At 53.1% G+C, this 13,191-nt stretch overlaps 3 protein-coding genes and 1 non-coding gene across 4 annotated transcripts; 2 read left to right on the forward strand and 2 right to left on the reverse strand.

The window, feature by feature from the left end:
- Positions 1-635: 635 nt before the first annotated feature.
- BO86DRAFT_421049 (uncharacterized protein) lies at positions 636-2,270 on the forward strand (the record flags this gene model as incomplete). Its single annotated transcript, XM_025675254.1, has 3 exons — positions 636-988; positions 1,060-1,852; positions 1,986-2,270. 3 exons carry the CDS (start codon positions 636-638, stop codon positions 2,268-2,270), a joined length of 1,431 nt encoding a protein of 476 aa, XP_025525001.1.
- A 346-nt stretch (positions 2,271-2,616) lies between these two features.
- Positions 2,617-4,126, reverse strand: BO86DRAFT_411841 (Zn(II)2Cys6 transcription factor domain-containing protein). The gene is made up of 2 exons (XM_025674610.1): positions 3,640-4,126; positions 2,617-3,392 (listed from the first exon to the last, which is right to left on the reverse strand). Exons 1-2 carry the CDS (start codon positions 3,826-3,828, stop codon positions 2,967-2,969), a joined length of 615 nt encoding a protein of 204 aa, XP_025525002.1. The 5' UTR covers positions 3,829-4,126; the 3' UTR covers positions 2,617-2,966.
- A 1,386-nt stretch (positions 4,127-5,512) lies between these two features.
- On the forward strand, positions 5,513-5,585 carry BO86DRAFT_t220. The gene has a single exon. It is a non-coding gene; the product is annotated as a tRNA-Lys (tRNA).
- Positions 5,586-8,521: 2,936 nt separating this feature from the next.
- On the reverse strand, positions 8,522-12,917 carry BO86DRAFT_402132 (ABC transporter ATP-binding protein; the record flags this gene model as incomplete). The annotated part of the gene is made up of 9 exons (XM_025673828.1): positions 8,522-8,548; positions 8,611-9,050; positions 9,125-10,910; positions 10,959-11,661; positions 11,722-11,816; positions 11,887-12,448; positions 12,500-12,587; positions 12,646-12,751; positions 12,807-12,917. 9 exons carry the CDS (start codon positions 12,915-12,917, stop codon positions 8,522-8,524), a joined length of 3,918 nt encoding a protein of 1,305 aa, XP_025525003.1.
- Positions 12,918-13,191: the final 274 nt, after the last annotated feature.

Consider the following 13,191-nt stretch of genomic DNA (forward strand, 5'->3'; position numbering starts at 1 on the left):
CCTTCAGAACTACATGATTCCATCAGCTGCGCACCAGATCCAATGGAGTTCGGTGGCAGTGACAGCAGCTGGTCCAACGGTACTGTAGGTGTTAAAACACGCTGGCAGTTTGGGTGAACCAATCCGAGCCCACGCTGATATAGATTCCGGGACGGGCCTTATTTGTGCAGTGTGGGTTCGGTTGTTCGGTTACGACATGACCTCATCCTGGGCGTCGGGATTCCCCTCATTTTGAGGAACAGTGGTCACAACGGGGTGTCTCCTGATTGGAATTTAAGCTTGAATAAGGTACTCTTATTTCCGTGCCGCTTTCAGGTTTCGGACCCGGGATCCAGGGAATCTCTCGGTCGAGGGAAACGTCGAGCAGTTAGATGGTGTAACATGTGAACCAGCAATCACTCATGGGTCAAGATACGTTAGTTACATGCAGTTCAGATGATGATTCATGACATCACAACCAAAGTCTGAGTAGTTAAACACTGTAAAAATCTTGTCCTACACTTTGTGCCCTTCGTAAACCCCAACTCCATAGTATCTTCGTTGCGATGGCAGTCATATTTCGGCTGTTTATGGATGAGTTATGGTCAGACGTGAGCCAATTCGCCCTAAGTGCTGCCTCCCACCCGCCACAACTGATGAATACTGATGAGTGGCAGTTGAGTTATAGCGACATGGCTGCTCTGGCTCGTGTCTCGCGAGAGCTCAATGGTCTTGTCAACCCCTACCTCTACCACACAGTCCGCTTCCATAGCCCTGGACACATCGATTCTCACGACAAACTTCTGATGAAGCTGGACACGCTTGGCCACCCCGAGTTCGACAAGATGGGGTTCATCAAGCGAGTGATCGTGTCTGGGACCTGGTATTCGACGTATGCCTCGATCGACTCCTGGCTTGCGCCGAGGAGAATCCTCTCCCCGGCAGCCAGGTTGCTCAGCAGTCTTCTCTGCAGCTGCGTAGTCCGTATGCCCAACTTGGAGGAATTCGTGTAAGCCAGCACGCTCCGCAACCACGCTTGGGGACTCTTCGATAATTAATGCGGGCGACACACACCCACAGTTGGGATATGCAGGTCTCCCTGACTCAGTATCTGGTCTCGAATGTCGTCTTGCGGCCGATGCTTCGGAATCTACAGCTGCGCATGGGCACCGACTGCACCCCCAAGCCCTTCTTCCGACCCCCGTTGAACATGAAGCTCTCGATGAGCCTGACGGTGCTCTCGCTCGTGCAAGTGGACGACGTGGACGTGATGAGATCGGTGGGAACGGCCGTCAGGAGCGCGACGAACCTGCGGGAACTCACGATCTGGGCGGATAATAATTCCGGGATCAGCGTCAGCACCCTATTCGAGGGCTGGCCCACACATCTGGCCTCGCAACTCCACCTGCTGGACCTGCGCGGCTTCGCTGCCCTAGGGGTCACGCCCGCCGACTTCTGGGCCATGCTGCGACCGTCCAAACTCACCACTGTCACCCTGGACTTCCTCGACCCGGACTCGCTCGCCACCACCGTCCGGGACTTCTGGGACGCCGGCCTCGAGGCGGACTTCCGCCCTGTGCGGCTCACCACGGATCTCGTCAACAACTCGATCGACGGCTTCCTGCGTGCCTTCAGTGGGCTGGAGGTCTTCCATGGCATCCCGATCCGCGGGCAAACGTCTAGTCAAATGGTGGCCTCCGAGTCGCTCTTGGAGGTGCTCGAGCAGCAGCATGGGGCCACCCTGAAGGTGCTGGGTCTGAGCCTACCGTGCCACGAAGATCGACCCTGCTCCTGTGTAGAGTTGCTGCGTCTGATTGCAACCAAGCTCCCGCAGTTGGAAGAGCTTCGTATCCGACAAGACAAGGTCGACGCGGTCAGAGACTTTTTTTCTTGTCCCTTGCTCTTTGGCCTTTGGCCTTTGCCCTTTGACTCCTCCTCCTCCCTCCATTCAAACAGCTGTCATGAAAGCATAGACTGACAAGATTGCAACTCTCTCCAAACCACAGGAAGCCATCAAGTCCGCCCTCTCCCTCCCCAATCTGCAAGTCCTCTACATCGACATGCAAGACGACTTCTCGACGCCTCCCGCGGAATTCCTAACAGTCGCCGAAGCGCCCCTACGCGCGGGCTACGCGAAGGAGCTGCGATACCTCGCCTTTGGCGACGGCACCACGTACGAATACTTGAGGAAGGTGGGCAGTTTCTCGAACGAGCCGTCTCTCGTCGGGTATATCCCGGGCACTGTCCTGCTCCACGAGAAGATGAATGACTGGGTTGGGGCTGCAGTCTGAAAACGGGGGGAAAGGAAAACAAACCCCCAAAAGACCAACAAGCAAACAAGAAAAAAACAGAAAAGAAAAGAAAAGAAAAGAAAAATGCTACATCCTGCCGCAACCCTTCTGGTTTCTCAGCGTTGGTTCTCTCGCCATGCCTTGTCTTGCTTATTCTCGGACCGCTTCTGGTGTTCCTGTTGAACTGATGTACTGTACCGCAGCCTTGCCCAATATATCCTAAGTTGAACAATACACTTGACATAACATATATAAGACGGTCTATAGAATGGCGGGCTGGACAATACGGTCACAGATAAACCAGTGACAGCTCCTCGGATTGCATTCAGTGTTCAACATTCAGTTTATGCGCAGGCAAATGTTTGGTCAAAGCTAATTGCACAAAAGAACAAACCCCCCACCACTTCCCGCTCGTGTCTCTGCAACAATTCAGTAATTTAACGCAGTAGCTCACTCCTCCTATGACTGTCCCTTGCATTGTTCCTGTCAGTTGTTTCCGCCGCGATTCAGTCCTGCTTCATCTCTTCTCCCTCCGCGCGCCTTTCTCCCTCGTTCTATCCTCCAATCATTCTCCAGCGATACCCCATAGGTATAAGGGGCTATCATAGGTAATTCTCTCACCCGGGAGGGAGCGAGGTAGAAAGAGGGAGGGCTAGAACGAGAAGCGTAGCTCCTCCCCCGTCCAAAATCCCCCCCTCAATCCTGTTCAGGCAACGGGTCCAGGCCAGGTCCCGCGCTATCTTTACTTTGGCCGCCGCCGCCGCTGCTGCCGGCGGCGGTGGAGGCGGCCTGCGCCTCCCTCTCTCGAATCGCCTTGATTAATTCCTCCTCCTCGGGCAGGATGGGCTTCCCGTCGTTCGGGACCAGGGAGTCCAGGAGGGCCCGAGTCTCCTCCTCGGAGTGGTGGGCCTGGATGATGGCGATCGCCGCCAGGATGATCGCCGGGTCGTCGGAGCGCGCCAGCCGGATGAACTGCTCGAGGTACTCCCGGTAGTAGACGGCCTGCCGCCGCATGTACTCCATGGTGGTCTTCCGGCGCCTGTCGCTGTGCGGGAGCAGCACGCATTCCACCTGGTGGATTTGGCACATGGTACATGGCACCCCGCTTTCATAGGCGGTACACTATTGGGTAGTGCCGTTTCCCCGGTTGGGTCGGGGGAAGGCGTGTTGTTAGAAGAGTAGATAGATAGATAGATAGGATGACCGGGTGAAAAGAGGGTAAGGGCAGGGACATGGGGACGGGGGACTGTTTTTGTATGCAGTGAGGATCTCCTCGGGGAGATGGATGCTCTCATCCTCTCTCTCTCTCTCTCATCTTGCACCAACAGGCAGCATTTGAAGGGGAGGGGGAAGGGAAGGGGGCAATTACTCTCGTGCGCTTCCTTCTACACCCCTCGCAGGACGATGGGGATCTTTTGAGTGCCTTCTTGGCGTTCCCCGGTTTGGAAGGCCCCGGGGGCTCTGGAGGATCGGATGCCCCCCGTTTCGAAGGCAAGAGGGTCGGCTTCGGGGCGAGAGGGCGGTAGGCTGTCGTGGAGCCGGACCCTTGTTGGGCCATGACTTCAGGGGCAAGGATGTTCGATCTCACTGACGAGATGAGAAAAAAGAAAGGTGGGTCATTCAGGGTCGGACGGAGGGGGGAGCAGAAGGGTGCTATGCTGTGGTGGTGGTTGGTGTTGTTGGAATTGTTGTTGTTGTTGTTGCAGCGCCATCAAGAACATTGATAAGCGGCGAGTGTTTTTGTTTAGGAGAAACCGGAGATGAAAACTCATGCGCTAACTATGACACGTCGGCGCCGCTGCAAAGGTCTGGAAGCCCTGCCCGCCCGCCGACCTCAGCGGATGCATTTTCCGGCCCCGATTGATAGGCTGAGAAGCCACCGTGGCCGATGCACGATAGGTAGCCTAAGGCCTCGACTCAGCTACCTACCTAGTACTAGTTATTCTATTCAGCCTGCCCCTTCTGCACCCTTGCCTATTATGGGCAATGGACAATGACTCCAGGCTGCCCCGTGAGACAACATGATGTTGTGACTTTGGGCCAGCGGCCGTGGATTGGATTTCATACCCACGGGAATCGCTAAAGGGGCAAGGAGAAAGAAAGAAGGAAAAAAAAAAAAAAAAAAACATTCAAAAACCTAATCAATCCCTCGGATCTTCAGTAACATCGGAAACAGCGATTCTAGAAGTCAAAAGATGGCTGGATCGGTTGTCATGTTGGGTGGTGGTGGTGGTTCGTGCCCTGGTGTCAAATAAGGTTATCTGTGATATCACCATACTATGCTCTTTGCCGGCATTGAATCGGTGCCATGTACAGTATTCTCAGAGATGGGCAGGCGGTCGAGTTCGCAAACTCATCTTTCGGTATTGCGCGCTTGAAAAAGTCCCAGCAGTTGCATTCATCGATTGTGAACGGAGGGGCTCGGATAGGTGAATTTCGACCCGGCAATTCAGGTCATGATGCATGCATCTCTTTGACTCAGAGCCAGCTACTCATACATACAATTAACCTGCTCATCAGTCAGTCTTTCTGTGTTTCCCTGTTCAATGAATTGACTTTTGTTTTGTGTTTTGACTTACGCTGCCGTCATCGCACCTCGCATTCCTTCCTGGCACCGCTACTGTACCGTAATCGCTTATCTGTGGGAGGCGGTTCTGGATCTTGCCCCTTGGTGACGGTGGTTAAATTCAAATCGCACAATCCTCGATCCGGTCTCTGGTCATGTCCTTGGGCCACAATGACGGTCAAGAGAAGTATTTCCCGTGGTGTGGTGCTGCCCTGCAGCTAGCACGGAGGCGATGCTGAGGTACAGTAACTAGTGTTCTCATGCAGTGGCTAGGCTGAAAGGTGCACATGCAAAACAAGCATAGTCGAATCAGGCTACAAGGGTGGTAAATCCGTAGCGTAACCCTGGTTGGCTTTGTTGGTGCGAAAAGCAAGGAAGGGGCATAGGATTATATTTCCAGCGCCAACAAGAGGGGTCTTGCCCAAGACCGTAGGAGAATGGCGTCACATGTAATCAGGTTCGTCTTCCAAAAAAAAAATGCGTGAGGAAGATGGATGAGAAGCAACTTCGGTCCGGCCACGTTCCACATATATGCGACCGCATGGGCGAATCCAAGGCTTTGTATAGTGTCAACGCAAGAATGACATCGATTCCTTGGGTGGATGTGGCGGTTTCTTGTTTCCGGCTCTGCTTTTGGATTATATAACCAAGAGTGACAATGCCTTTCAACAAATCAGCCCGGCTAGCTCAATCGGCAGAGCGTGAGACTCTTAATCTCAAGGTTGCGGGTTCAACCCCCGCGTTGGGCTTCTCTTTTTCTTTTTTTACATTGCATGCACTCTTCCGCACCGTGTTCAAGTGGGGCTTTTAGGAGGAAAATGCTATGGCCCAGTGCTATTCCTGTTCTTACATGGCTGTCATCTCTTCTAACCGAGCCTCGCGACTCTGACAATAGGCAAACTGACACTGACCTTACTAGGTAGTCATACCCAAGCTCCACGTAAACTAGCTACCCCTTCTATCTTTGACCCATTAAATTCTGCAAATTCTGCCCGAGGACAGACAAAACAGCGAGTTGAAATACATCCTCAGAAAACACTGGTTCCAAAATATATTCTATCATCCAAAACAACGTCGCGTGGTCATCTTCCACGTTCCCGGGTCCCAATACCTGTCAGGGCTAGAACCCGCACCGAACTTCTGCCATGCGTGCTTAGGACATTCAATCTCAATGGAAAACTACTTATAATAGGATTCTGAGCATTACGCAACTAGTGATGCTCCATTTATTCTCGCTAGGCTCAACCACAATAAGGAGAATCATGCATTACTCTGTTCGGTCGCCGAAGCATCCTCCACCCACTTGGGAGGAGGCGCCTTCTAGTCAATCCTGTCACCCTGTGTCTGGAGACCTGCCTGCCCTATTTGTTAGCAAGTCCTTCATCGCGAGGTGTGGACCTTTTTACTGTAAACGACTTGCGAGTACTGCCGACGGTACTGATAACCACTTACATTACCTTCGCAGGTAGACTGTCAGTCTCGGGAAACTCCGAGCTGTCAATCACAAAGATGTTGCAGCCCTAAGTCGGGACTGCCGCCTTCTCTCCTCTTCGTAGTTTGTAGCATCTTTAATCTCTCTAGCTGGATTCCTCTTCCTCCATGCGGCACTTGAGGCCATCGGCAGTTCATCTCTTCAGTCCTCATCTTCCTGGTGATGGCCCATCTGTTCCACAATACTCTATTCAGCCATGTTGTCAAACCCTGGCAACGTAGCCTTTGCGTGTATTCGCAGTAGCTCTTGTTCACGACTGCGGAAGCATTGTTGCTACCTTGGACGGCTCGCTAGAGGGTGCGGCGCTTGCGGCAATCTACGCAGGACGAGCTGAATTCCGACTGATCAATAGGTGATCTAAAGTATCTATCAGTGTTGGAATATTAGCCTTGACAAGGCATAAATACCCCTGGTATTACCTGTGGTATTACCTTTAGTCTATGTTGATAGTGACCTTTTTTCCCGGTAAACCTTTGCTTGTCTTCGAGGTTATCGAGCCAAAGACCCCCGCTAACAGACTTGGACTTCAGGAGTTTTGCCTAAACGAAGCTTTGTCTTTGGTGACAGTCTACCAACACATTCATTATCTGCTTGAGATGTAGCGGAATCTCTCCAATATGCTTTTGTTTCCATTCGACCCCAACTACTTCCTTGGGCAACTAGTTCCTCCTGTCCTGGAGATCTTGAGTTGAGTTCTCCAGTAAGATGAGTCTATGTGCTGAAGACTTTGTCTATATCGGACTTCGTCGGCAACAGGATACAATCCTCTATAGAAAGGGCCCATTCGCTTTGGGAATACTGGAGTCTCTGGACTTCGATGTCCTGGACAATTCCATTCCTCAATCTTTGTCTCGTGAGCGCCATGTGGATTTCCCCATAGAGGACTCTTTGAGCTGTATCTGGTCCGCAGCAAACATGATGCAATCTTCCCAGTATAACGGGATATACCCACAGACAGTTTCCCAAACCCATCGCACTCCTTGACAGAAATATCTATAAATATGCCCCAAAAAACACTCTGTACTCGACTCTCATCTCCTCCATAACCCACCAGACCTGACACCAAAGCCAAGTCTATACTAACATCCCCAACTAACCACCCAAACACCAACAACAACATCCAGTCACAATGCAAGCAGGTGGGACCCCCCTCTTCGGCATGCTCGACGACGTCCCGTACGCCATCGTGGAAAACAACCCAGCCCAGACGCCCGCGCAGGCCCGGACCCACACCCTCCTCCTCCAGGAGGCGCATGTCCCCCGTGACCGCTGGGTCGCGTTCGCGAAACGCGTGCTCCAGGCATTCTGGAGCCAGGAGCCGCAGGACCACCGGCGCCGCGGGGCGCTGGTCGTCTACGAGGACCGCGTGCGGTTCTTCCGCGAGACCTGCTGGGGCACCCACGAGGCGGTCGAGTTCGTGTTCGACAACGAGCTCGAGTGGTACTCGGGGATTCCGTATGCGCATGTTATGCGCGGGTTCCATATGGCTCTGACTCATTGAGTGGTCTTGATTCCGGCCGCATTTCAGGGGATTGTTGCTGGACGCTAGGCGGTTGAGGTGAGGTGAGTGTTTTTCTGCTTGCTTACGTTTGTAGCTCTTCGCTTTGAGAGAGGGTATTACAGATAGACATGGTAGGAAGAAGAGCAAGAACGGGGTAAAAAACGATAATAAAAATTGAGCCTAGGTAGGACTCCTTTTGTTTGGGGATGCCTTTCGGTGTTTATCATGATGTATTGAATTCACTTTACATGTATACCTTTATAACAGCTTTAGATCGCCAGAGGATAGTTTGGCTTTATGCCTAGGCCTTGATGTTGTAGTTCGACTTTGTAAATATCTTGCCATTGTAGACTCAGCTACAGGAGGGCAATCCACCGTCCCTCATGCAAGGCATGCATTGATGATGTCATATTCTCACATGGGTCCTAGAGTTCCAGTAGCGAGATCTCGCACGACTCATTCTAGTCCCGGGAGACAAGCGATCCGACAACAACCGCTGTGTATACACAGATACGGGGGTGACTTGCAAGTCGATCCTGCCGTGTTAGTGCTTGACAGATTCACTTCTATGAGCGGGATAATCATGTATGGTACCTGGAAATAGAAGGGAAATGAATATTCCACAGCACTTCACCCCCTATCTCTATCTTTCTGCCAGTCCTCGCCTTATGTAAAGTACCGCGTGTTCAACACTATTGATCGAGAGCCTGATTCTGACACTACGTTGTGTTAGTCAGAATTGTATAAACAAGCGATAGAGACCTTGGTCTTCTGAACATACCATCTGATAATAAACACCTCTTTTCCGGAGCAGCTCCAGATGACTGCCCCTTTCCAACAGCCTGCCACCCTCCCCCAGCACAAAAATAATGTCGGCATTCTGCACGGTCGCCAACCGATGCGCCACGGCGATCATGGTCCGTCCCTTTCCTGCTCGCTCGAAGGCCGCCTGGACGAGTCGCTCGCTCTCCGAGTCCAGAGAGCTCGTCGCTTCGTCGAGCAGAAGCAGCCGGGGGTTGCGGATTAAGGCTCGAGCGATGGCCAGGCGCTGCTTCTGCCCACCGGAGAGAGCAATCCCGCGGGACCCGATGTTGGTGCTATAGCCCTCAGGGAGAGACATGATGAAGTCGTGGATCAATGCGTCGCGGCTAGCGATGTGGAGTTGGTCGTCCGTGACGGCGCTCGAGTCGATGCCAAGCAGGATGTTCTCCCGGATCGTCCCTGGTCGAGAGTGAGTTAAGATCACATTGGTCTAGAAGGACAGAAGTGTTGTGTGTGTGTGTGTGTGTACCAACCTTGAAAGAGTATAGGTTCTTGGGCGACCAGAGACAGATGCTTGCGAAACGCATAAATGTCGACCTGCGAGATATCTTTCCCATTGAAGAGAACTTGCCCCTTCTCGGGCTCGTGGAACCGCTCGAGCAAAGATATGATGCTCGTCTTGCCACAGCCCGATGCGCCGACGACGGCCGCAAACTGTCCCTCCTCGATCGTCATGTTCAATCCATTGAGCACCGAGACCTCTTGCCCGGGATACCGCAAAGAAATGTCACGAAGCTCAATCGCAATCCCGCCTGGTCGCACAGGAATATCGCCGTGCTGGGGGCACTCGACCAAGCTGGACTCTCTCGCTTCCAACATCCGGCCTGATGCGGCGGCCGCCTGGGCAGCATTGGGGCCGAAACTCAGACTCTTGCCGAATCCCTCCGCCGCGTTCATAATGGCCATCAAGCACACAAAGAAAGCCACGGTGCCGATCTCTCCGCCGAGGAAGAGGTGGCCGCCATAGTAGAAGATGAGTGCCTGGCAGCCCAGGTTGGTGCTTTCGGAGAATCCCAGGATAATGCTTACCCAGCGAGCTTTCTTGTAGGCAGCGGTAACATGCCCCTGGGATAGCCTTTCGAAGCGATCAAGGATGGATTGCTCGAGCGTCAGCGACGTGACCGTGCGGAAAGCCCCAATTGCCTCCGACGCGAACTGAGAGCTCTCGGCGAAGACCGCGTCGTTCATGTTCTCAAACTGAAGCTCATATCGGAATCGAATATACCCCGAGAAGACACAGAGCGGGGCCACTGCACACATGGAGACCAGGGCGAGCTTCCAACCATAGGCGAGCGCGATGATGAGGCCGCCCACGATGTTGAACAAGGCGATGGCGAGTTGGGCGATGTTGATCCCCATCATTTCCTCGAGCTTGAGAGGGTCATCTCGGACCCGGGCGGTCAAAGTACCGAGAGAGTGGCCCCCTTCCTCGAAGTATCCTGCTCGTTGGAAGAGGAGAGACTCGAAGTACTGCGTCTGATACTTGGCTCGAATCAGCGACGCAACACGTCCCGAGCAGACAAACGTCACGAAGTAGACAATCCCAGCTGAGGCGGCAAAAACAGTCCACATAGCACCCATAAGGTCCGCCTCGTCCATAAGCTTGGTATGGTTACTTTGCCACTTGAACATATCGATGGACCTGGCAAACATCCATGCGTAGAGGGGCTGCGCGGCTCCAGCTGCAGCCGAGGCAAGAATGCCGAAGACCATGAAGCCCCAATAAGCCCGTGACTCGAGGAATAAGAGGAAAAAGCTTCCGAAAACTCCGCGGTCTGTCCTTATCTTGCTCCCTGTATCTTCAGTCCGGTCGTCGCAGTGCTCAGGCTTCGTCCAGATCTCTTCAAGGCTTAGAGCGTCAATACTTTCCGTGTTAATGTCACTCCCCACAATACTCCAGGTGGGATCCTCAAGGGAAAATGCCTGTGCATCAACGAGACCACGATAGACCCCTCCATCCACAGAAATTAGGCTCTGATGGTTACCCGACTCCACCACCTTGCCCTTCTTGAGGACCACGATGTGGTCTGCATTTCGAATTGTAGAGAGTCGATGTGCGATGACGATAGTGGTCCGGTGCTGAGCTGCCTTGTCAAGTGCTGCCTGGACAATGCGCTCACCGCTGACATCAATGGCGCTGGTGGCCTCGTCGAGGATCAGAATGTCAGGCATTTTCACGATAGCCCGAGCAATGGCCAGCCGTTGGCGTTGGCCCCCGGAGAGTCGAGCGCCGCCATCGCCAACATTGGTATCATAACCCTAAAGCCGATTAGCATCTTGTCGATCGGGTACACTTACAATCCATACCAGGGGGAGTTTGTTGATGAATTCGTCGGCAAAAGCCTCTTGGCAGGCGTCTTTGACACGTTCTCGCTTGCGCGCTTCGGAGTCGTGCTCCCATGGTGTTCCGATCAGTCCGCGAACCACATTACCGTAGATGGTATCATTGAACAAGAACGGCTCCTGCTGGACGAGGCCGATCCTGGAGCGCCACCAGGTCACGTCCATGTCGTCCAGGGGGTGACCAGATGTTGTGATGACACCTTGGAGCTCAATGGGATTTGTCGGCTTTTCTACCTCGGGTCCAGTAGACCTCAGGTTATCGAAAGCAGCTATCTCTGCAGAGCCCTTCCTTTCCTGCGGCACTGAGCCGGTGGCAATCGTGTACGGTTGCGTCAAGGAATACCAACGCTCAATCAGACCGACGATGGTGCTCTTGCCCGATCCTGATGGGCCCACAATGGCGGTAATCTTGCCAGCCTGGATCCGGAGGTCAAGTCGGTCGAGGATCTTGAGACTAGGTCTGCTTGGGTACGCGAAAGAGACGTTCTCGAAGATGATATCATCCGTAGCGGAAACTTGGGGTGCCTTCAGAATACCCTTTGGGGGGAGGGGCGCGTCAATCACGGAGAAGAACTCCGAAGCCGCAAGGGACGCTTTAGTTATTGCCTGCATAGGAGAGGAAACCCGATCGAGGGAGAAAAAGATAGTGGTCAGGTTCATGAGGACCCTAGCTTCCAGTGTTAGCGCTTTTACATGGGAATGCTTTCTGGGGCTTCGTCTTCCTTACACGGTGATCACCCCTACGCTGTCCAGTCTACCTTTCGTGAAGATCAGCGTACCATACCAAAACGTCAGAGCGACAGTCCCGAAGACGCCGAAGAACTACCAGAAGTCAAATTCCGTCATCCCGTTTTTCCTGTTAGAGAGGGCACTGTGATGTGGTGGGACTGACGGTCAAGGAGAATTGGAGCGAGGTGAGCGGATTCATCGCCACCGCTTGCTTTTTAGCCTGTTCGACAATAGAACCGTACTTTTCGATCGTCTGCCGCTGTGCACCGCAGGCCATGATCATGCGGATGCCCGCAAAGCTCTCACTGGCAACACTGGCGGCCTGTCCTTCCAGGTGGGTCAGGTTATCCTGGCCCTTGACCGTGAGTCGGACCAAGGGACCGACGCCGAGGATGGTCGCCACAAAGCCTGCCACAGTGACCAGGGAGAGCTCCCAGCTCCATATCAAGGCAACGACAACGGAGGCCATGATGAGGGTGGTGTATTCGATGAAGACCGCAAGTTTCTCGGAGATGCCGCCCTGCAAGGTATTGCTGCTACTCGTGATCGTCCCCACGGCATGTCCCGGTGGCAGGGAGTCCAGCACATACATGCTCTGATGGAAGAGGTGCTGAAGGTAATGCGCTCGTACCGCAGCCGACAGTCGGGTACTGATCATGCGAAAGGCGAACTTGTGGAATGAAGCGAGGCCAAAGCGGACAATGAACAGGGCAAACACGAAGAGGCTGTGGAGATCAGTCAACGGGTCAATGGAGGGTAGGCAGGTAGGGCATTACCATAGCCGATTGAGAGTATGTTCAGTTTCTGCGTGGTCCGCACTTCCACTTCCGGTTACAACCCCTGTGAACTCGCCGACGAATTTGCCTGCTCTACAATTAGCGTTGGTACGGCAAAGGAGATAAATGGGGAGATGCTTGCTCACCGAAGAGTACGAACATGAGGGGCTGGGTGATTCCGGAGCCTATTGCCGCGAGGATTCCAGCGCTAAGAAATAGGTAATCCCATCGTGCTGCATAGGTAAAGACGCGCTGCAAGGATAAGTTGGTATTTCATGATGAGCAGTCTGGGGAGAAGTGGTCTAACCAAGTAGTTTCTGAAGCTAGCGGTAGATTCGGGGCTCTGCCTAGAGACCTCATTATTGTCCGCCGACGTCGATGACACGCTCTGTGTGCTAGTCACCACTTGAGCACCCATGGCTGTTTGAGAGAGCCTAGAGAATGAACACAACTTTGAATCGAAAAGGAAAGGAGTTATTCGAATTTCGGTTTATCTGTGAAAAGACGAAACTATGTATGATCCAGGGCTAGGGAAGTGACCACAGAGAGATTAATGAGTGTGAGTGGGATGAGATTTATCCCCCCTTTCCCCCCCGGTCTTTATAATGGAAAATATACTGTTCCCCTATTAGAGCATAACGGACTTTTCCTTAGCGCCCTATACACCGTCTAGTAAAACACGGCGGAGCGGA

The sequence above is a fragment of the Aspergillus japonicus genome (assembly GCF_003184785.1).
Source record: "Aspergillus japonicus CBS 114.51 unplaced genomic scaffold BO86scaffold_49, whole genome shotgun sequence".
Lineage (NCBI taxonomy): Eukaryota > Fungi > Ascomycota > Eurotiomycetes > Eurotiales > Aspergillaceae > Aspergillus > Aspergillus japonicus.